The 23,937-nt window shown below is 50.3% G+C and overlaps 1 protein-coding gene across 4 annotated transcripts in view; it reads right to left on the bottom strand.

Annotated features, from left to right (window-relative positions):
- ZMYM3 (zinc finger MYM-type containing 3) overlaps positions 1-23,937 on the bottom strand; it is a 32,016-nt gene that overhangs the window by 7,755 nt on the left and 324 nt on the right. For 2 of the 4 annotated variants that reach the window (XM_071442616.1, XM_071442615.1), the window contains exons 2-14: positions 13,553-14,443; positions 12,673-12,716; positions 12,202-12,274; positions 11,121-11,412; positions 10,515-10,692; positions 9,932-10,144; positions 9,185-9,335; positions 8,589-8,704; positions 5,604-5,690; positions 5,123-5,273; positions 4,369-4,541; positions 3,776-3,941; positions 43-101 (exon numbers count right to left, since the gene is read on the bottom strand). In XM_071442616.1, the coding sequence (XP_071298717.1) occupies positions 43-101; positions 3,776-3,941; positions 4,369-4,541; positions 5,123-5,273; positions 5,604-5,690; positions 8,589-8,704; positions 9,185-9,335; positions 9,932-10,144; positions 10,515-10,692; positions 11,121-11,412; positions 12,202-12,274; positions 12,673-12,716; positions 13,553-14,429 (2,580 nt within the window). In that variant the 5' untranslated portion in view covers positions 14,430-14,443. Of the gene's footprint in view, positions 1-42; positions 102-3,775; positions 3,942-4,368; positions 4,542-5,122; positions 5,274-5,603; positions 5,691-8,588; positions 8,705-9,184; positions 9,336-9,931; positions 10,145-10,514; positions 10,693-11,120; positions 11,413-12,201; positions 12,275-12,672; positions 12,717-13,552; positions 14,444-23,522; positions 23,934-23,937 lie in introns of those variants that run through there. The other 2 variants (XM_071442614.1, XM_071442617.1) reach the window with 2 other exon arrangements.

Consider the following 23,937-nt stretch of genomic DNA (forward strand, 5'->3'; position numbering starts at 1 on the left):
AGCCCCTTTGTCTTGCAAACTCCTACCACCAATGGGTCTTACCATGTTAGTTTCTGCCTTCTGTGTGGAAGGGACAGCTGGCTTTGGCTCTGAAGTCTGACCTGTAAGAGAAAGCAACAACTCTTAAGTTCAAGAGCTCCTGGGCCAACATGTCCCACTGCTGGGACTGGAGGTGCAAGCAGCCAGAGAGCAGGGACAGGCTCTCCAGAAACTGCTCCTGGCCACTCCAGGAACAGTTAATCTTTCCACAATCTCTAGCCCTAACACCTCAGAAGACACTACAGCTCCAAGATCAAGTTATTCCCATGTGATTTTGTGTTCCCCTACAGTCCACCCCTTCCCCATCACAGCAGGTCAGGAGAAATCCCAGCCCCTTGTAGAGAGAGGAATCCAGGGCTCTAATCCCAGCTCTGCCTATTGGCTTGCTGTACCGAGCCATGGCCCCTCCCTGTGCCTCCATATCCCTGCAACAAATATCTTGGCAAAGTGCTTCGAGATCCCTAGGAAGAAGGTGACAGAGCTAGCAGCAGCATTGTGAGAAATCCCAGAAAGCAGAGAGACAGCTTAGCCCAGCCCTAGGGATGCAGTCCATTCCCCTAAGGAAAGAGAGGATCACCTGCAGGGGAGAGGCGCGTGTGGCAGACGCTGGTCTCAGGTGGTGACACCATCACCCTGCCCTGGATGAGAATCCAGCTCATGTGCTCTGCAGAAAACCTGCACCCATCTCAAAGGCTGGTGAGCTACCAGAGCACCTTCACCCCAGTCTCCAGTGATCCCTGGTTACCCATGTGACTGGCAGAAAGAATTGCCTTCTACTGGTGGGCCATGCATGGAGACCCCTGCAAGGACAGCAGCAGGTCCCAGCACCCAAAGGCAGTGGCGGGTCCATTCACAACTCCTGTACACAGACAGGTCCTTCAGGAAAGACCCAGATTCCTAAAGGTCCAACACAGGGACATTCACACTGTGAAGACTTCCTCTGACCTGAGGAAATGAAGAATAATTCTTGTACAATTTGAGGCCCATCAGGCTCCATTTGCTGACCACCACAGGGGGCAACAGATAAATCCCAGCTGGAGGAAGCTCCCTAATCTGCAGCTAAGCATTCAGCCACAGGATCTGCAGCAGTCTCAGGGGCCAAGAACTCACCCTGACAACCCAAAGTGGATGGGCAGCAGGTCCAGGTAGGAAACACCAATGGCCTGAATGAGGAAAGACAAGCTATGGATTATGAGCAGAATTTCTGCTGCAGCAGAAACTAAAGCAAACACGATTGCCCCACTGGCCAATGATTTAGGACCAAAGAAAACAAGATTCTCCTGTCATATGCTATGTGTCCAGGCTTCCAGGAAAGCTGCAGCTTATTCTTTATTCTCATCCCAATACCAACAAGGAGCTGTCAAGGCACTGCCTGCCACAATTGTGACTTCTACCATCTCCAGCTGGACAGCCCAGTGCAGAGCCAGCTCCTTTTGGAAGCCTTTGGGCACAGTTTTGAAGCAAAGCTCCTCAATCCCACACTACATGAACTGTTCCCAGCAAAGGAATGTCTACTTGTATGATCAGCTACAAGAACTCTCAGGATCACCAGATTGGTAGCAGCCACTGGATCCCAGGAATTAATGGTTTTAGGCAATCACTGGCTGCAAGAGAGTAAGCAAGAATAAGCAGCTCTGCCCAAGATGAGCCTGAAATCCAGGTAGTCCCTTGCAAGCTGGGAAGAAAGCTGTCAGGTCCACAGGAGACCATGCAGAAGCTGGTCCTCCCAAAATTCCCTGCACAGCACAGCACAGCTGGAAAGCTCTCTGTGTAAGTGGGTCCTGGTTTCAGCATCCTTCCTTTGCAAACTCAGCAGTATGCCACAGTCCTGGGGCAAGGATGTCCACAGCTGTCCCACATCTGGCGGGGGACTGGTGTGCCAGAGCATACAGAGGGTGCAGTGCAACCAGCAGCATCCACTAAGCCCAGCAACTGCTGGGGCAGCCTGGAACTCGTGCTCAGCTGAGCACTGACAAGTGATGACAGGCTTTTCCTTGGCTCCCTTTAGTCCTTACAGGTTGCATGGAGATGCAGCTGTGGCACAGTGAAGAGTGATGCCCCACATACCAAGCAGCAGAGTTCTGGGGGGGCCTCCAGAGATGTGGTGGAGGAGGCCTGAGACTCCTGTGGTTGTTGTTGGTGGTGAAGGTACTTCTCAGTCTTGTAGTCCATGGCTCCACAGAGACAAGGGCTGAACAGTGTGAAACATCTTCCCTCTGCAGGCAGAGCTTGCCCACTGTGCCTGTCCCAAAAGCCGTGTTACAGATCTCTCAAAAGCAACATGCTTCGACAGCAGAGGACAAATGGAACAGCATGGCCAGGGCTGTGCAATCACTTGGTGAGCTACAGGAACCAGCATGTCACACACCACACACCTCTTCCTCCCTTGGGCAGCAGAGCACTGTAAATCAAGCAGAATTCCCATGGGCACCCCTGTGCCAGCAGAAACCAACAGTTCCTTTTCCAGGTCACTCCAGTGTGCTGCCACTTGAGCTGTCACCTCACACAGCCTGTAATGGAGCATGGCTCTTGGAAGGCAGGTTGGGCTTCCCCTAGCTGGGGGAACCTGCTGCTTCTGGCAGAGCAGCTCTGCTTTGCTAAGCAGCAACGACATCCAGAGCTTCCCCTGTCCTACGATCAGTGCTCTACAGTCAGGGGAGGAACCTCAAGAGTCTGGAGATGGAGGATGAGGTCTCTCATGAGAAGGTCCTTGTCTTGGTTTCCCCTCCTTGGCACACCCTAGCCAGGGTTTTACACATCATGAAATCCCAGGGAGGCCAGCAAAGCCCTGAACCTGTGATGCAGGTATGTGTTGAAGCTTGATGCACTGAAGCAAGTGCCACCACTTTAACCATATCGCCAAGTCACCCAGGAGATCATGGCCTAAGAAAGACCAAGCAGAATGAGACTGCAGGAGTCCGAGGGCCAAGCGGTGTCTTGTCACTGTCACTAGGAGCACCTTCCATCCTGAGGGATCCCAAAGCACTTTGCAATCTTCCATAAGGAACTGGCTCGAGTTAATGATAGGAAATGGGGCAACAGGCAGTGAAAATCTCCTCTCCAGCTGGTACTCCATGGTTGCAGAATGGGGTTATCTGGGACACAGGGTTGGCAACTCCCCAAAGCTGCAGTGAACTTTGGGTAAGTGGTAGGACTCCAACCTAACATCGCAAGACATAGTGCCTCCAGCAGCTCAGCGCTCCCTCAAGACCGTTCTAGGTTCAGCTCTGGCTGAAGGAGAGCCCACCTACAGCATCACCAGCACCACTTCCTGCAGCACCCTTCTTTGTCCTTGAATGTTTCCCATCCAAGCACTGACCTGGCCCAATCCAGATTAGTTTATGAGATCTGAGAAGGTCACAGCTCGGAGGTGGTGTGAGGCTGCAGGTGGATTGTCATGCCAAACCACGCTGTCCCCTAACCCTGTAAATCGAGCTCTCCGCTGGCAACTTGAGGATGTTAAATCCCTGAGTATCCTCGCTAAGAGTGTGAGCTACAGGCAGCACGCTGGCACCGGCTCCTCCCGTCTGGGCCCTGTGTGTCATAGAACCATAGATGTTAGAGATGGAGAAGCCCATTAGGTCCCACTCCGTCCTTTCCCCCCCAGGGGCCAGTGCAGGATTGTTCCCTAGCGTCTCCTCCAGTCCCAGGCAGGCAGCTTCCACCCCCTGCTGTTGAGTCTTCCCTGTGTCTCTCAGACTGAGCTATGCAGGTTCCCTCCCTCCCTCCTACTCACTGTTCAGCAGGCTCTCGGGCCCCTTCTGCGTGTCCAGGTTGGGCTGGTTCTGTTGATTGTAAAATCGCAGCAGACACTGCTGGTTGCAGAAGTGTTTGATTTGCCCCCGCCAGTGGATGGTTTCCAGCAGCTTCCCCTGACGCTTGCAGGCATGGCACCGAGCTGCCTAAAGCCCGCATCAGCAGGAGAGAAACAACGAGTAACTAACCACACCCCCTCCGAGTGCAACACAACTCTCCAGTGAAAGGTGCACATCGCAAGGTGCAGTGAGCTTCCCCACAGCAGTGCCCTGCCAGTGCCAGCCGGGGACTCCAGCGGTGCGAACTTCTCCCAGCAGCACTGGCCGCGGATCCAGCACTGTGAGCTTCCTCAGGGCAGTGCTCTGTCTGGCAGGATCAGCTGGGGACTCCAGCTACGTGAGCTTCCCCGTAGCAGTGTCCCGTCATTGCCAGGCAGGACTCCAGCAGTGCCAGGTTCTCCGCAGCAGTGCCAGCCAGACTCCAGCAGTGCGAACTTCCTCAGTGCAATGCCCACTTATTTGAGTGCTGTGCCCACCACAGCACTTAGCACAAGCTGCCAGTGCCAATACTGACCTTGAAGTACCAGAGCAAGTATTTGCTTTTGCAGTCTTCACTACAGAAGTCCCAGGTGCTGCCCTCCAGCTGCTCGGTGACCGCCCGCTGGCAGGTCTGAGAACAGTAGGTGCAGGTGATGCAGCACAGGCCCAGGTTCTTGGTGAAATCCTGTTTGTAAAGAAGCACACACCCTGCGGAGAAACAATAGGAGTGAAACCTTCCCAGGATGAACTGGGGGCCTCCCTGACCCAAACATGACCAGAATCCAGGTCTGCGGAGACAACAGAGCACACGCAACACACTGTAGGGAACAATCCAGCACTGGCCCCTAGGGCTGGGATAAGATGGGACCTCACGGGGACTTGCCATCTCTCACCTCCATGCTTCTAGGAAGAGTCTGACTCCAACCTCCTGTGTGCAGGAACCCAGCAGGCAGGGCAAGGCCAGGTCAGGCCAGCCCAGACGCAAGAGCGTAGAAGTGCATGATGACAGGAGGAGCGGAGCTGCCACCTGCTGTCTCCCCAGCCCCCAGAGAGAGAAAAGCTGTGAGAAGGCCCTCCCCAAGGACACAATGAACGGTAAAGATCTTGCCCTAGGGCCTGGCTGGACAGCAAGCCATCCCCACAACAGTCCTCCCTTCACTGCATGGCAAGGCTCTTGCCCCAGGGCCTGGCTAAGACAATCTCCCCTCTGTTCCTCTCCATGCTCTCTTCTCCTCCCCCAGCATGGGCTGGCATGGGGGCTCTGCCTCTCCCATGCCTTCCCCAAGTACCTTCGCTGCAGAAGTTCTTCTCCACTCCAGAGAAACGGATCTTCTCATGCAGCAGCTTCTCCTGCTTGCAGTGCTCACACTGAGACACCACCCCACGCAGCCGCTTGAAGTCCTCGCAGCAGTCCTTGCAGCAGAACTGATACACCTTGTCCTGCCAAAGAGACCACAGCCAGGTCAGCCAGGTTGGCAGGAGGTTCCCACACTTCTCAGGGAAGCAAGAGAAAGACTACAGGGCTGAGTTAAGTCCTCAGCTCTCCTGGCACAGGATTTGGCAGGAGTGGTCTCCTCCTGCCCTTCTGACTGACATCCCGCTGAACATCAGGAGTGCAGCACTCAGCAGTCTCCAGGCACATCTCTGCAGCTAAGGCATTCAGAGGTCTGGCAGGGCAGGAGCTCTGCTTACAGCAGGGAGAAGAAGTACCCCAGAGGTTCTCAGCAGTGTTGGCCTCCACCTCCACATCCCCCCGGGTGAAATCCTCACCTGCCAGTCCAGGATCTCCGGCTTCCCGCTGAACAGATTGTGACAGTAATGGCAGTTGAGGTGGATCCCACCCTCGGGGCTGGTGCGCTGCAGGAGACAGAGACAGCTCATGGGGGGAGAGCAGCTGGAGGGCAGCAGGCACCTGCCTCACACTGCCACCACTGCCACCTCCTCCATGGCCTGCAGCCTGCCTGGCCCCTCGGACCTGCTGCTACTGTGGGGACTCGCTCAGTCCATCACATCATGTCCCAAGCTCCTGGAGAGATGATTCCTGAGAGCAATTTCACTTTGCTTCCAGTGTGCTGGGTCCAGCTCTCCTCAGGAAGGAAAGCTTGCAAGCTGCCACGCCACTGGATTTAAAAACTTAGATGATGAGGGCTCTGCTATCTCTTCTGAGGATTTCTCTAAAAGTTCTTGAAGCACAGGTGCCTGATTTCTATTTTCAAGATAATGCAACTTAAGAATTCCAGCAGCCTCTCATCCCATTTTCTGCTAGATTAATCTGCTAGATTAAACAGCATTTGGTGTCCTGTCCACAATGCATTTAGTATTTGGTGTCTTATCCACAAGGATATATTTATTAATAAAGTAATTCCTGGTTTTCTTTCTGATAACTTCAGATAAGACATTCTGCAAGTGCCTCAGTACAAGCATTTTTCAAGCCCAAATTTAATTTTTGGGTTTTTCTTCAGAATACTTCCAATTTTTCTTCAGCATTGAAAATGAAGTCAACATTGGAGAACATCCTTCCTAGATGTGCATCATTCTAGGCAGCTCTTTTGCTCCCTGGCCCTCAAACATTAACTCTATGTTCTCCTGCTTGTACTTGCAATAAATTAATCCTCCTCTGTGTGGCTGTAAACTGAGATGCTCATACTGAATAGTTTATCTGCTGTAATTCCATGGCCTTTTCAAAATCCTTACTTTCCAGGATTTGTATCTCCACACTACCTGAGTAAGGCTGACACAGGATCTTGCACTGAAATTGCATTTAAGCAAACATTAGGAGGCACCAGCCTTGTCAATCAATCCAATTGCTTTGCTTTCTGTGACTACCCTGAATGCAGCATGGGCTAACACTTCACCAGTTTTTGTTTCATCTGCTAAATTTCATCATGCTTACTTTGACTTTATTGCCAAATGATCGATGAAGATGTTGAAGTCTTTGGACTTAACACTGATCCCCACTAAGCCATTTTGAAACATACTCTTCAGTATTTTTTCTTTGACAAGTGTGTTCTGAGATCTGCCAGCAGGACAGTTCCTAACCCAGGTGATGCATGGGTTTACTCATATGTTTACAATGCTGATTTTATATGGTAATAATTCAAGTTAGATGAATTAATGAACTTCCAGTTGGGAAAAGGGGAAAAGTTGCAACCATTTCTAAAATGGGTAGAAAGGAGGACCCTGGAAACAACTGAACTGTGCAGTGCCTGTGAAGATCATGGAACAGATCCTTCTAGAAGCTGTGCTGAGGCACATGGAGCACAGGAGGTGCCAACACAGCCAGCACAGTGCACCAAGGGCAAGTCCTGTCTGACCAACCTAGCTGTCTCCTCAATGGAGTAGAGGGAGGGGATTCTGCCCCTCTGCTCCACTCTGGTCAGACCCCACCTGCAGTGCTGACTCCAGCTCTGGGGTCCCCAGCACAGGAAGGACATGGAGCTGTTGGAGCGAGTCCAGAGGAGGGCCATAAAAATGATCAGAGGGTTGGAATAGTTCTCCTGTCAAGAAAGGCTGAATTGGGATTATTCAGCTTGGAGAAGGCTCTGGGGACACCTTATTGTGGCTTTTCAATACTTAAAAGGGAGCTTGTAAGCAAGATGGGGATACACATTTTAGCAGGGCCTGCTGCAATAGGACAAGGGGTAATAGTTTTAACCTAAAAGAGAGCATATTGAGATTAGCTATTTTTTTTTTTACAACGTAGGTGGCAAAACACAGGTAGGTGCCCTAACCCTGGAAATATTCAAGATCAGATTGGACAGGGCTCTGAGCAACCTGATCTAGTTGAAGATGTCCCTGCTCACTGCAGGGGAGGCTGGCCCAGATGAGATCTAAAGGTCCCCTTCAACCCAAACTGTTCTATGATTCTAGCCTTATGAAATCTACAATGCTAAAAGCTCTATAGCTACACTACTCACATTTTTGTGACCTTAGTGAAGGATTACAATCAAGGATTTATAAAAAACCCAAACAAATAAACAGAAAGAAACAAAAAGAAGCCCACCAAAACCCCCAACCAACCAAATGCCTCCACCCCCTCCACCAAAAAAAAAAAAAAAGCCCCAAACAAATCAAATCTCAAAATGAAATGCTCCAACTGCTAGGTTAGAGGTAACTAACTCTTACCTCTAGATTTTCTATGTTTTCTCAGTTGCCCAAGGCATGTCCTGGCCTGAGTTTCTCAGGTCTTCCTGGCTGTTACTTTGTTCTTTGACAACTGTACAAAACTAATATTCTTGAAATTGCCTATGAATACCACAAACATCTCACATATGCTGAAACTTAACATCAGAAGATTAAAAATCACCAGTCAAGCCTTTGAGGATTATTAAACAACAGGTATCCAGGCCTTTTTAGATAATACATCCTGAAGACTTATGTTTCTCAGTGACACCTGGCTGAGAGGGCAGCTCTGCCCCTCTCCACCCAGCTATCAGGTGTGCACTTGTGCTTTCCTGGTTTACTTGTGCACTTGCTTGTGCTCTCTTAAGGCCACTCTATCTCAAACAGCACAGCTCTGCACTGCCCTCCTGCTGGGCATAACCTGATAGGCAGGAGTGAATTGCAGCCCACCTTATCCCAGTGGAGGGTGGGGGAGATAGGGCCAGGACTGGGATTTGAGCAATCACAGTCACTGCAACTCCTGTGCTCCAGAAGAGACTTTCTTAGGAGCCCTCCCTGAGGAGCTCAAGGAAGGTGGAGCCTCTAGTGTCATGAGCTCTATGGCCCAGCCCAGCATGAGGAATATTTCAGTACCTGGAATTTGGTCCAGCAGCTGGGGCTGCAGAACTGGTAGACAACCCGGTCTGTCTTGTTGTAATAGCAGGGTTCAGATAAACTCTTTCTGCAGAAGCTGCAGGGTCTAGGGGGACCTGATGAAACAGATAGGAATTGGTGAGGGCAGCAGCACAGGATGTGGGACTGGATTCTGAGGATGGCATGCAAGCTCACTCGTCCTCAGTCTGACAAACTATTATCACAAAGCAAGGGACAAGAACAGCAGGAAACTAAGAGCAGCAGATTCTGCTAGGACAGAAATGTTAAACAGATGGAGAGCAGAGTGGTTCAGAAAAGTGACCCTGGCTCTATAGGAATTTGGACAAAACAGGCTGCAACACTTGTCCCACTCCAGGACACCCCAGTACCCCATGTAATGGGAGGGCAATGCCAGCACAATCCAGCACTACACCTGCTCCCTGCATTCATTCTCAAGAACAGCAATGTACACTACTCTCTGTATTAAGATGTCTACATGCTGCAAGGGCTCCTCCATCTGCACTTCCAGCAATAAACAATACCAAGGAAAGAATTAAGCGGAGAGGTGATGATTCCCTCTACACAGGTGCTCTTACCAACTAAGCCTGACTGCTTCACTTTGTGGGAGGTAGTGCAGCAAATGGAGCAGAACAGGCCCATCTTGCCACTGCGATCCACGTTGGGCAGCATGTCAAAGTTCTTGCACAGCGTCTTGCACCACATGCAGGGGTAGACCCGAGTGTTCTTCTGCAAACACAGAGCAGAACAGAGCTTCCAGGAGACCATCACAGCTGGCAAGGTCCAGCTCTCACATCCCACCCCACTGCTGTATCCACTACAGGACTGCTCTCCTGCAGTGACCACCTGATGCCAGGGATAGGCTCACAGTCTGCAGATTCAGGTGGTGGTAGCAAAAAAAGCTGCCTTTGGCACTTCAACCTCTCATTTCAAGGGTAGCCTGGCAGGAATACAGAGTTTGGCAACCCCTCCCAAGACAGTTAAGTGAAGACTGCTCAGGTGACAGAGGAACATACCCAGCCTAGCCTTAGGGAGACATCCAGAAGCCATTCCATGCTAATTGCATATACCACTGTCACTCTACCATCAGCTAATGGACTTTCTGACCCATGCTTGGGTCCATGGTGGCCCCCATGCAGATAAAATCAATTCTGTTTACCTGCTTCAGAGTTTCCCCACAGCAGTCTTTTAACTGCTTTGTCAGCAATCAAAGACCAAGGGGATTCAAGTCACCTGCTATTTAATAAAATGCCCTGTGCCACACCAAGCAAAGTTGCTGTGTGCCCACAGATAACCCCCCATCCCAGGCAGCTGCCCCCACCCACCTTCTTGTAACTGTTGAGACACGCAGAGTTGCAAAAGCGTTTTTGCTGGCCTTCATGGAAGAGGTACTCCAGGGGCATGCCCTTGTTGTAGATATAAAGTCCACAGTAGTCACAGCAGTTTGTTTTCAGCCCCTTGGTGGCCCGGAACTTGGTGAAGCAGGCGTCACTGCAGATGCGGTGAACCACGTTCCCATTGCTGACCTCGTGCTGGATCTGCAGAGACATCACTGCTGTCACTCCCAAATCACCACAGGCCTCCTTCCAGTGCAGCTGTACCACTACAAGCACAGCCCTTGGGATAACAGGCACTAAAACTCTGGGAAGTGCCATACTGGAAGCTGGTGTGGACTTGCTGTGGCCTCCCTTGCCAAAAGTCAGAGGAGCAACTGTGAGAGCAGAGTGGCAGGAAGCAGTGAGCCTCAGGCAAGGAAAAGCTTGAGAGTGAGCCTAAGCCAGCTCAGGGGCTGAGGCCTCACACCACAGGAAAGAAAACCTGGCAAATGCCCTGGTCTTGATCAAGACTAAGTGCTGTGAGTCCTAAGCACTTCCTCCAGGACATGGGAAGGACAAGGGATTTGTTTACCTCGCCAGGTTTGTGGCAAACACTGCAGCGGCTGGTGTCCGAGGCATCTGCAGACTGAGGTGCTGGTCTGTGCTGCTGGGCCTCGTAGAGGGAAAGGCAGACAGAGGTGCAGAACTCATGGAAAGAGCCACCTGAACCAATCTGGGCAACCACAGAGTCCTTGGTGTTCCAGATCTCCCTGGGGATCAGGAGGGGATGGGTTAGTGCAGGGACATGTGTGTCCTGCCACAAAGGGATAGGATGGATAGGATGGCTCACTGTAATGTACAGGACTTTCTGGTGTCCCAAAAAGTTGGCAAGAACTGTCTCACGGCAGCTTCTGTCCTGGCCCAGGGGAGAGGTGTCTGAAGACAGAGCATGCAGGAGATTGTTTTGAGGGGAATATGGGGCACTAAGTCTGGGGACAGGCAGGGAAAGTAAGAATGTGAAGAGGGTGTAGGGAGCATGGAATAGGCAGTGAAAGAATACACAGGGCAGCAGCTGGCAGTGGGCAGGAATGATGTGGCTGAACGAGGGCCACAGGAAGGGGACTGGCAGGAGAGCTGTGGAGCAGGTGAGTGGGGTCACAAGCATGGGCGCACTGAGGAGAGGGGAATGAACACACACTTTTTGCAGAAGGTGCATATCTTCTTGCCAGGCGGTTTTTTTGAGAAGGTGGTGAGACAGGAGCTGGAGCAGAAGAGCTGAGGAAGGCCTTTTCTCTGGTAGGCAGTCTGGCCCTTCTGCAGTGGGGTCCGGCAGTTGGCACACGTCATCTTGGTGAAGGAGGAGCGGGCGGCTCGCTGTGCCATCTGAGCGCGCAGCGACATCCGCGTGGAGCGCCGTGTCCGGAAAGGGACGAAATCCTCGTCATTGGGATCATCCACCATTGCATCAGAGTCTTCATCAGACACTGGAACTGCAGAGCAGCAGAGGAAGATCAGAAACCCCTCGTTAGGAAGTGAGAAACTCTGCTGTGAGACACACGCTGGGATTTTCTGAGTCACCTTTCTAGAGTCCCTCTACGTACTTTGTTCCTGTCTGGGTGGAATGATAAAGGGATCCTTAAAAGAAATTCTGTTGTAACTGGAGATGAATCAAGAGGTGTTTAAACACACCACGCTTAAATACAATTCCTCTCTAGGAAGTCATGATATGCCAAGGTTGAGCAGAAGCCCAAAGTGTGAACATCTACCCTGTAAGAACTGTTAGACTGGAAAGGGAATGTGTTAATCACCAGATTCTAGCACAGGCAGGCAATAAAGGAGCAACACACAAATACTAAGGAATGGCAGGGTGGCATTCAATATCTCAAAGAATAGACACTTCACTCCAGGAAAATCTCCAAAATGCAACCTTCCTTCAGACAGCCTGCTCTCATAGAGAGAATGGAAGGAAGTTCCTGGGTGAGGAGATGGAAAATGGATTTCCTGGGAACACCCCTCTAGTCTCATCCTGTAACTTAGTGCTTGGTGCCCACACACCACTGTAAAAATACTACAACACTCCCTGTTTTGACCTAAGTGCCCTGAGAAAGCAAGGCAAATACCCCAGGATGAAGACTTGTGGACCTGTCCTGGGCAGAAGGGAAGTCTGGATGAAAATTCCAGAGTTCCCACTGTACTCACACCATGAACTATCTGCCCACAATGGATCTGGACCATTCTCTCTGGCTGAAAACAGGGATTGGCCAACCCCAGTTACTCACTGCTCTCTGAGGAGTTCACAGTCTCAGGTCTGACAGTTTCTGATCTTCTGGGTCGTTCGCTTCTTTTCTGCTCCTAGAAGACATTCAGAAAATAGTTAGGCTAACTAGCAGCTAGGACAACCATGCATAAATATCCCAGATTATGGTGAAGTTCCAACTTCTGGGATTTGGTTTCCCAATACCTAGGCTGAAAATGGATAAAACTCCATGGATACCTGATCAGAGCTGGCAAGACAGAGGAGAGAGGGGAGTAGGCTTATGAGAATGACATTTCAGCTGAGGGTAGCAGGGACACACTGAAGCCACATTACAGCATAGTGGCAGTGCACAGGGATCATTCTGTCACAGGAGTCATGCAAACTCCTCTCCAGAGGGCTGACACAACAGCCAGCGTCCCTCACAGAGTCTGACAACAGCCAGCCATGCTCTGTGCTCCTGTACCATACATACTTGACTGCATTCTCCTCTCACCTTCTCAGCTGGCAGCTCGCTTCCCTTCCCAGACAGGCTTTCTCCTGAAACAGAAACACAGAACAAGCTTGCATCTAACATCTTGGCTTTTCTCCAGTAGAAGAGCACAGGTGTTCTCCAAATGCAGCCACCCTTTGGGTCAGTCAGCACAGGAAGCCTCAGCCTGTTCTGGCTACCAAGTACAGTTCTGATGGTGGAAGGTTCCTAAACCCACCACCTGTAGTTGCAGATCCAAACACAGACTGGAGGAGCCCTGTAAGGGGGAGATCTCCCTGCATGGGGGAGGCAGGCTGGGTGGGCAGTTACCTCCAACTGCTTCTGACAAGACTGAGCATTTCCTGGAGATGGCCAGCCTGGGCAGAGGAACTCTGCCTATTGGAAACACCTGCTGCTGACCCTCAGTTCCAGCAAAGACTCCAGCAATGGAGAGCGTGAGCTCTCTGAGCTGCAAACTCAAAGAGCACAAAGCCCCCTTGGTGACATTCAGTACAGTGTTACTTTCACACAGTGCCCTCTTAGACCATCACTGTCTCATTCTTGGCTACTGTCTATAATTGTTAACAGTTATTGGAAGAGTTGAGATGTTTCAAATAAAAAAAGCTGTGGCTGATGTGCAGCCATAGCTTTACTGGGGAAGCTCCTTGCTTCCACAAGCACCAAAAATCAGTTAAAGCCATGAAAGCCAGAGCAGGAGCTTGTGCACACCGGAACATTATTCCCTTTACACAAGAGGCTTTGCTCAAATCTAGACCATCAGAGGTTGGCTACTTCCACAGCAGGGGATGAGCTGGAATGCAGAGCAGACTCCAGCTTCAGCAGTGTGTAGCTGCATGACCTCCTGAGCAAAAAGAAGCCAGGTTCTGCTGAGCCAACAACTTACCTGCTGGTGGTAAGGCTTCCTGTGCTTTGAGTGCACTGTTTTCTTTAAGTGAGCTCTTCCCATTATCATCCCCTTCCTCTGCCCAGGTTTTCTCCACAGGCTCAGGGGGCAAAGCTGCAGTTCTGTTGTCTGGGCTCAGCTGCACCTCTGCCTCCCCTGCCAGCCCTTCCCTCTGCAAGGGTGAGCTTTTTCTTGGTGCCTTCAACTTCATCTTCTTTGTTTGTTTAAGACTGAGTTGGGGTGGGGGCACTGTGGGACTTGAGGACTGTGCTGTGGTTTCTTCCTTGGCTGGGGCACTGCTGAGATCCCTGGAGTCAGGGACAGGTTGTTGGGGTGATTCAGGGGTATTGTCACCAGACAGTGCAGGAATAGCAGCAGCACCATCTTCCTTTACATCCCCAGAACAATTTTTTGGTGCATCCTCCCCTTCTTTCCCTGTTTCTGGACCAACAGCTTCTCTAGACAGGGCAGAGGAGTCTGCTGGTCCACCCTCCACATCCTGGGAAGGTTGTGCCTTACACAGCCCATCCAGACCCTCTGGTTTATCCACCAAGTCAGAGGTTTTACCCAAATCATCCCTGACACCAGGTTTCTCCAGCATATCCAAGACACCAGGTTTATCTAGAACACAGTCATTTGATTTATTTAGTTCAGACACGCTGTCTGCTTTCACTACAAGGTCCAAGTCCTCATCTGCAGTCATCTGCTTGGATTGATCCCAGCCAGGGGGCTGAAGAACTGACACTTCCTGGGTAGAAGCTGTTTGGGAGCCCAGGAGATCTTCACCAAACTCCATGTCAGCAGGGAGATCACCAATGAGCGGTTTGTCAGGCAAGGACAGAGGGTCCAGAGATCCTGAAAATTCACTGGAATCCATTTAGAAGATGGCAACTGGAAATGAGAGAGAGAGACTTGCAAGTTAATGAAAAGCAGTCTAACACAGAACATGAACTGTCCACTCTTCTGAACACTGCTGGAGTAAACCAAGGCCCAGGAATGCTGCCAGGCCATAACCAGGACACCAGCAGGTGAATCACCTCTACTTGTGAGGGTACAAAAGTCAGCAGCAGGATGCAGTAGTTTGGTATAACAGACCTTTGGGAACTCTACAGCCCTCACACACCTCACCACAGCACAGCCAAGAAATTTGTTTATGCTAAATGACACACTGGGGTATCAGAGCACCAATTCAGGAGGCTCCACACCAATGTTCTGTAGCAATATCCCCAGCCCTGCCTTCTTCTCTATCCAAATAATACAGTCTGTCCTTTCTCCTGATCTGTTCTTATGGAGCTAACACATTTTTAATTTTTAAAATACCTTTTTTTCTCTTAAACATAGAGGTAGAAATAACTCCTTTCAAGCCCTGAAGTGTGTCTTAACAAGATACAGGATGACAACATGCATTAATCTTGTCAGAGGACAGATATAAACAATGTTACAGTATAACTACAGCTACTGCATAGCCCCAAAACTACATAGGCTAATATTCAGACATGGAACAACTGGAAAAGCTTAAGTTAGAACTAGGAGGAGTTCTGGAGAGTGGCAAGAAGAAAGGTGGTAAAGCTCTGATGTTAAAAGCAGTCATAATAAGAAGAAGTAGCAAGATAGACACAAGCAGGCAATGAGGAGTCAGGAAAAAAGACCAGTGTGACTTTGCAGGGCAAAACCAGTGACTTGAACAGGAAAGTGTGATGCAGACTGCCAACCTCAGAGGGCAAGTTACAGCCCAGCTCCTCATGGTTGACATCATCATAAGACAGAAAGGTCAAGACTTAGAGATGAGGCAAGTAATATGGTCTAAAACTGAATTATACCCCCACAAGGAGATAATGGTTGACAAACCTGAAGAGGGAAAGGGAGAAGGAGCTGGAGTCTGCAAGTGGGAAGGCAGTGCAAGACTTGAAATAACATCATGTCCCCAAACAGGCTCTAAGTAGACACTACAAAAAAGGCACTAGAATCAAATGACGTGGCAACAACCTAGCCCTTCCTATCAGAGTAATTCCAATTCTAAATTTAGCACTGTTTTAAGCCCTGAATGAGAAAACACTGTACTTTTGTTTATTTGGGTTTACAGTGGGCATAACTCATCTAGATCAATAAAGGAGGAAGCCTGATTTAATTTCACTAATGACGGCTGTTTAACTCTTTTTTCATATCCTTCCCTCTGAAAGGACAAGCAAATTTTCACTCACAATTTGCTCAGAACTAAACAGAACATACTTGGACAGAGAAGGTACCCAGCCTCTAAAACTTAGATAAGCAGGAATTTAAAGAAATCATACCCAACAACTGGATTTCAAAGCCACCACCTCCTTCTTTTATCTAAATACACAGTAATGTTTTCTGTTTCCTGGTGGTAGATAAAGCACTGTTCCCACAATCCCAATCAGAAACTAAAGCAAATGTAATTTTTAGAAATGCTCAGCAAATTTCACCCCCAAAGATTTTGGTGTTTCTGTTCACTTTTAGTTACAAGATGAGACAAAACTTTTAGAATAAGCCAATTCCAGAGCAATGCAGGATCTAATACATGTTTTAGGTTGGCTGACAGAAATAAGAACAAAGTGAAATAGAAACAAAGACATCTGAAAGAAAGGTCTTAAGGATTTGAAGAAGATGAGAACCCTTCCAAGATGATAAACAAGGTTTTTTTCCTGCTGTTCAGAATATGAGCAATGTCTCCTGCTCAAAGATATCCCCCACCCAGTTTCAGAGACAGAGAGCAGACCCTACAATAATAAGCAAAAAAACCTCACGGCTTCCAGATGAAGAAGGAAAATTTATTTATAGGTATACTTAACAGAGCTAACATACCCCTCAGAATGACCTCAGAGACTTTGCACAAGTTTGCAATGAACCACTAAGGTCCTAATGTAATTCCCACTTTCAGCTGCCTAGTCTTTGCTTGGTAGAAATAGACCCTGGAAACATTTGGAGCATAAGAAATCCATTTGGGCATTCCCTCCCAGAGCATAATGCAAGCAACAATCTACAAACAAACTTGTCCTGTAACTCATGTTACAAGTGGACCAAAGGCATCTGGGTTAACAGCGTACACCTTAACAATGCTTTCAAACTTTGGGTGATACAACACAAGACAAAACTCTGACTTAATGGCAATGTGCATGACCAACAGAAGAGTCTGAAAGAGAAGAAGTATTCTGCAGATTGAGGCAACTCCAAACTATCAGGATGTGGCTGGAATAGACCCCTCTGCAGAGGCAAGGCTGCAGTAAGAGCACTGACTCACTCACATGCTCTGTGTGGAAGCACAGCCCCCTGTGCTCGAGGCCCTGTCCCCTCTCATCAGCTCTGTCTGAATCCTCCCAGCTCACACACTCTGGAGAAGGAACCAAAATTTCTTAGGATGTGCAAAGCTAAGGGCTGCTGCAGTCAGTCCAATGAAAGAGCCATGTGCTTGAATATCCTGCTCCTATTCACACCAAGAATGGATACCTGGGGAGAGAGTATAAGAAACACAACTAACAGGATGTTCCCCTTCAGCACATCCCCCAATCAATGACTCAGCTGCTGAAGAATCACACTTGGCTTGAGCTGCACTGACAATGTCCCTGTTAAGAGTCTGTACTGGGCAAATCCTCTGTGAATCTGCCTAATCCCACTTTGAACCAATTTATACTTTGGACCTCCTAAAATTCCAGTGATTTTAAGTCCTGCAGTTCAACATTCAGGTTTTAGAAGTATTTTTCTTTTGTTTATTTTCAACCTGCTGCATCGGAGCTCCAAAATGATACAGGGCAGATGAATGCCTACTCTTGATATATTTAAAAGAATCTGGAAAAGCTGATGGAGTTAAGAGTTGAGGCTGAACCTAAGGTGATGCTCACAAACAGTGTGAGTGGGAAAGCACAGAATGTCCCTGACAATGAATTCTTTATAGTGGCTTTCAACTACCAGCTGATAAGAATGAGGAAGGAGGCTCTCAAAATAGGAAAGAATGGTATTTTCCAGTTCTGTGGGTTGCTCTGAAATCAAACTCAACCTGAGGAAATTAGAGCTGCTCTGCTGCAGCAAGGTAAGAAGCTCTACTTCTGTCTGCCCCAGGCAGACAGATTTGTCTGGGCCTTCTGTTGAGCTTCACAGTGAGTTAAGCTGCAAACAGAGCATGCACTTTATCTCTGGTAAAGTCTTTTTGTCACTTTCCACAACAGAAACAGAATAGCTTATTGTTTCTGGCAGGTGCTGAAATGATCCACCACAAGCCATCACCTCTCTTATTCCAGGACCAGCTAATGCACAGCTCAGTCACTGGGGTTTGGTCACTGGTCCGCTCAAAATCTTCCTCTTTTCCAGCCACATCCTGGCAGCAAGGAGAGTACAGTGCAACAAACCAAGAGGAGGCAGTGTGCTGAAATCCTGCACCGGGCAGCACATATAACTGCTCCATTTGGGAACTCCTCACCTAGGAGTAAGTGCTATTCCCTGGAGTATCCAGTAAGAGATATATTCTTGGGAAGAACACATTGAAGGGCAAAGTCTCTTGCACAACAGCCTGCAGCAGAATGCTTCTCAGGTAGCAAGTAAGCATTTCCACAGGAGTGATGGGACAGCTGGGGGTCCTCTCCAGGTGTGCAGGACTGGCACAGGACATGACACTGATGGCCAAAGCCAGAACCTGTGACCACCAGACCTCCCCAGCTCTTCATGCCAAAGAGGGGCACGTGGGATCTTCTCTCAGGTCTGGAAGCTCGAAGTGCAACATCTCTGCCAGGACACTTAACCACATCCAAGTGACTACCTGGGACTTTATCCAGCTTATTAAAGACATCAGTGGTGCTGTAACTCAGGTAACCATTAGCAGGGGAATATGTGGCCTACCTACAGAAATGAGGATCTACCATCAAACATTTAATTAAAAACAGACAGCAAAAAAAAAGCTGTTGTTACTCCCTCCTGATGAAGAGAACATCTCAGAAGTCTTTACAGCCCACAGAAAAATCCCACAGCCATGCAGTTACTGCTGTCCTCTAGCAAAGGAACAGGAACTGCTTGAGTATCTGTCCTGGACTTCTGTTCATGGATGTGTATTCAGATTTTCAATACTTTTGAAGGCTGAAGGATTATCTTTTTCATTATTAGAGATAATGTGAAATATGAAAATAATTAATTACTACAAAAGACACTTAAATTAACATTTCAGCCACTTTCTATCTATATGGTCCGTAAGACCTAAGCAGATCTCTGGAAGAAGCTTCTATTTTTTTGTGCCAAATTTTTGAACCAACAGTAACACTCCACCTAGTATTTCTCAACAAATATAGTGTCGATACACAGTTCAATGAATAAAACATTAAGAAAGTAATATCATGTCCTACCAGCATGGTCTCAGTCAACATATCTTCATCAACAATATTGTACTTTGAGTGGTGAGTCCAGCTTCTCTGCTGTGACTTATCTGAGTTTATCTGGACAGCTGATAGCATTCTAAATTCAAGCACTGCAAACCTTTATTACGTATTGGCTAACTCACTTCAACCCAAATGAATTTACAAACAATCACCAGTAAATTAAGCACACTACTGTGGACCATGTTCCAGTCCAGTCAAAATTCTCCAGAAAGGAGCAGAAAGGATTTTGTTACTTACTAATGTTTTTGGAGAGGCAGCTCTCTGAGCTGCAAACTCAAAGAGCACAAAGCCCCCTTGGTGACATTCAGTACTGTGCTACTTGCTCACAGTGCCCTCTTAGACCATCACTGTCTCATTCTTGGCTACTGTTTACAATTGATAACAGTCATTGGAAGAGTTGAGATGGTTCAAATTAAAAACAAATAAATAAAAATGACACAGTAACACAAGAATCCCACTGCTTTATGCATCAGCCATGGTTTAGAAAACACCCTTCAGTGCTAAACCTATTGTGTTCTCTGAAAAGAAACAGGGAGATGGGACCCATCTCAAAAAAATCACAAAGAAGATCTACAGCAGACATCTCCTTAGAGATACAGACAGATACACACAAGGATGCAAAAAGCTGGAAATCAAAGCTGGACAAGCTCATAAACACAACTGACCATGGGATCTGTAAACCCTCTGTGACTTGGAGGTTTTACATGCAGTGACTCACTCCAAGTCAGCCACAGCTCCTGCAGATGCCACTGGTCAAGTCCTTGTGCTTTGCAGGCAGGGTTTGGCAAACATTGTCCCACCTCCAGATGTGTTACTGGTTCTCAATCAGCACAAACTGCAGCAGCTTTCACCACATCCCCCTCAGAACAGTCTCCACGTGTGACTGGGACTGTCCACACAACAGTAACTGGTACACAGGGAAAAAAGGGCCTTTCCAGAATTTCACCAGCAGCACTGAGACTCCAGCAATTGTTTTTTGATAGTCCCAAAGCCAGGAAAGGAGATCACCACTAGATTTTCCTACAGCAGGAGCCCCAGCTCAGGGCTGCAGGCCTCAAATGTATCACAACCACCCTGAACCCAGAAAGCCAAATCCTCCAGCACTGAGCAGCTGGTGCTGCAACACACAGCCATGAGTCTCCTGTAAATTCCTCAAAGGCAGCAATGACCAAACTGGATTTTGAGCTTGCATTCCAGAAACTTTACCTCAAAGTTTCAACAAAGTGCAAGAAGGACAAATTTCAGAAATCTCACAGAATTGCCTGGAATTAGGTTTACCAGGAGACTCCCTGCAACATTTCAAATAAAACTGGCAACATTCCTCAATCTCAGCACTATCTAATGCTAACCACAGCAGTAAATGCTAAGACAGGCAACAGGAGCATCCTCATCCATCCAGAATGCCATCCTGGCAGCAGTTTGAAATGGCTTGGATCCCCTCACACCTCCTAAGACCAGGATCTCCCAAAGCACTAAGTGTCAAGGCTTTGCAACAGAGAAAAGAGCAACAAATCTAAGTACACCCTTAGCAGCAATGCTACCTGGAGAGCAATTCAGCTTCAAGAACCAACTCCACTCAGCCATCAAGTCCAAGAGAAAATTCTCCTGGTATTTGTACAGCCAAAATAGTGTTAAATGCAGGGAAAAGGGGTGAGTGGGTAAAAAAGCTTTGGAAGTACTATCAGAAGCTCAACAAAAAAGGCTTGAAGGTACAGCGTGCTTGAGCAGTGTGTGTCCAAACTGCCTTAATGATATCAAGACAATGATTAAAAAAAATAGAAGACCTGGAAGTGGTAAAAACCAGATGGTCATCAGGTCTGTCTACCTCTTGCCCAAATGCTGCAGGAAGGCATCAGAGCACCTGACAAAGTGTTTTGGCACATCCCACAAGCAGCTGGAGAGGACACCTGCAGGGACAGCAGGTGACTGTCCAGAGGAGTGCTGCAGCCTGGGACAGGCCACAGACTGCCTGGAGGTCCTCAAAACCCAACTGGACAAATCTCTGAACAACAAGGCCTCAAGTCAGCTTTGCTGTGAGCAGATCAGTTGGACCAGACACTTCTAGACATCCTTTACAACCCAAATCTGTTTGTGGTTCTGTAAATAAACCTTACTGCATAGGGAAAAAGAAAAAAAAACAAAAGGGCAGAGTTTCTGAGAGGATCTATCTTTGAAGGCAAAACATGTAATTTTCCTTAAGAGGCCCTGCAGAGCCAAAATACTGGAAACACAGTGTGAGCTGTCTCCTCTGCCTCACTGACAGTCCCAGATCCCTCTGCAAGGTGCCTGCCACCAAGGTGCTGGAGGATGGTCTCAGACACTGCCATGTACCATCAGCCTGACATGTACCATCAGCCAAGAAAGAAGTTAATAAAACACTGCTGACACTAAAACACAAATCCACTCAAATCCTTAGCACTGCCTTTGCTAAACTAACAAATGCATTGTCACAGCTGTAGCCTATTCCATGCTTCCATTGGATGGCTTTGACCACAACCCTTCTGCAGCAAGGCTTCTGCCAGCACATCTGTGTCCATCACAGTTGTGCATCCCAGCATCACTGACCACAAGACATCCACAGAGATATCATACAAGGGGCTTTGCCCCTGAAGTGAGGCCATGGCCACAGCCTGGGCCATTCCTCTGGCTGCCAGAGATGTGGGAGAATCTGGTGTTACTCACTGTCATCCTCCAAAGCAAGGGCACTCACAGGGAGAGGGATGTGAGCAGGTGCAGAGAGATAAAGAGGTTGTGCAAATATGCACTATGGAGCTGTGAGGCTCAGGTTAGTCATTACAGCTCTGTAGGCTGTGGATATTCCCTTCATAAGGTTGAGCTCACAATAACAACAGGGCTATGCTCTTATCACCAGCTTTGATCCCAGGCTAGGCAGGGTTAGGTGAGAAAATGCAGATTAAAAGTTTTCTTGGGGATTGCAGCTGCAATGAAAAGGAAAGAAGCTATAGCCTAGAACAAAAGCCATACCTGGAAGCACAGCAGGAGTAGAGGAGAGCACAAATGAAGCAGCTCTCATCCTCATCAAAAGAGACTCCAGGAACCATCCCTCAGCACTCAGTTGAAAATCCTACCCCCCACCATCACCTGACACGTCCAGCGCTGCCTCTGCCCACACAGCATATCTGATGCCAGGGCCTTTTCCCTGCTGGGCACACAGCACAGCCAGCTCCCTGCCTTGCCAGGCCTGCCTCCACCTCCACCAACCACACAGGAGGTGCTTGATTCTCCTCAGGGCACCTTGCTGGCCACAGCCACACTGCCCACATGGGGAGGCTTCAGCAGCAGCCCAGGGCAGCTCCAGCGCCTGGGGCTGCACCTTCCTCTCATGGGGCCAGATCCTCGAGAGCAGCACAGGGTGCCCAGGGACACACACCCAGGGACACACACCCCCTCCAGGCCTTGAGGAGGCTGCAGACTCCCCCACATACAGGGGAAGGCTGTCAGAAAGGTTACCCAGTTCACAGAGCAGCAGCTGTGAACCCCACAGACTTTGCTCCTGCGTGTGGTGACAGCACCATAAAGGCTGAGCCCCTGGGGACACGGAGAGAGCCGAGCACCAGGGCAGAGCTGTAGGCTAGAGGCTGCCAGGGCTGTTTGCTGTCACTGCTCAGCACAGCCCCTCAGTAAGGACAGGGCCCGGTGGGCTGAGCGCTCAGGGCCATAAACCCTGGGCCCAGCCTGTGCCGGGGCTGGGGGGCACAGCCAGCTCAGTCCCCCATGAGGGCTGCCCCTCACACCTCCCTGTGCCAGCCCACAGCAGGGATGGGCCAGGCTGGGGCTCCCCATCCACCGCGGGGGTACCCAGAGACCGCCTCCCACAACAGGGGCAGGGATCTCGCTGGGGTCTCCATGGAAGCAGGGTGGGAATGAGTGTCAGGCTGGTTCAGTCACAGCGGGGGCACCCAGAGCCCAGACCCCTCCCCAAAAGGCATAAGGGTCGCACGATCCCCACACTGCAGGGGGCACGGGTTGGGGATGGGGGTCACATGGGGGGCTCCCCATCCATTCCGGGGGAGTCCAGAGACCACCCCCCTCCAGAGCGAGGGCCCACGGGGGTCTCCATGGAACCGAGGCGAGGATGGGGGCCAGGCAAGTGCGTTCCCCAGCAATACCGGGAGGGGTGCAGAGACCACCGCCTCCCCCGCACTGCAGAGTAATTCGCATTGGGTTCTCCATTGGATCGGAGCTGCAAGGGGTGGGGGTCAGGCTGGGGCTCCCCATCCATCCCGAGGGAGCCCACAGCCCAGATCCCCCATAAGGAGCGAGGGTCGCACAGCGCTCCCCCCACCACCGGGACCCACCGCAGGGCGCCCCCAAGCGGCCGCCACGGGGAGGGGGCCAGCGGCACCGGCCACGCTCCCTCGAGGGGCATCGGCCACGCCCCCTCCCGCAAGGCGCGCACCCCCCCCCCCCCCCCCCCCTCCCCAGGGGGGTCACCCACCCCTCCACCCTGGTACCCGCGCCGCGCGCGCCCGCCCCGCCCCCTCTTCGCGGGGCCCCAAGACCGGCCCATCACCCCATCCGCACCTCCCGGGACACCGCCGGGGCACGCCCGCGGCCGCCACCGCTCATACCTGGCTCTCCCGGTGCTGCGCCGCCCGCTCTACCCAGAACCCGGATTCGGGTCGCGGCCCCTTTAAATGGAGGCGCCGCTCGGAGCCCCCAACGCGCTGCCAGCCGACGGGGGGGCGGCGGCGGCGCCCTATTGGCTGCGCGGAGCGAGGGACGCGCTCTCATAGGCCACGGTGGGGCCGGGGCTCGCGAGACTCGCTCACGAGCGGCTGCTGCGGAAACGCGGAGCGGAGCCCCGAGCGCGGGATCGGCGCGACAGCCCGGATCGCCACGGGCGGCTGGAAAACGTGGGGCGGATCCACCTGGCGGAGCGGGTCCCGGCGGGCGGGCAGCACGGAGCCGGGCGCGGGCGACGGCCGCGGTCTGGCGGGGCACGGCGGGGTGCGGGGGGGGAGCACGATGGGGGGGGCGGGCCAG

Source organism: Agelaius tricolor, unplaced genomic scaffold (genome assembly GCF_023055355.1).
Source record: "Agelaius tricolor isolate 1412-34295 unplaced genomic scaffold, bAgeTri1.0.p SCAF_17, whole genome shotgun sequence".
Classification (NCBI taxonomy): Eukaryota; Metazoa; Chordata; class Aves; order Passeriformes; family Icteridae; genus Agelaius; species Agelaius tricolor.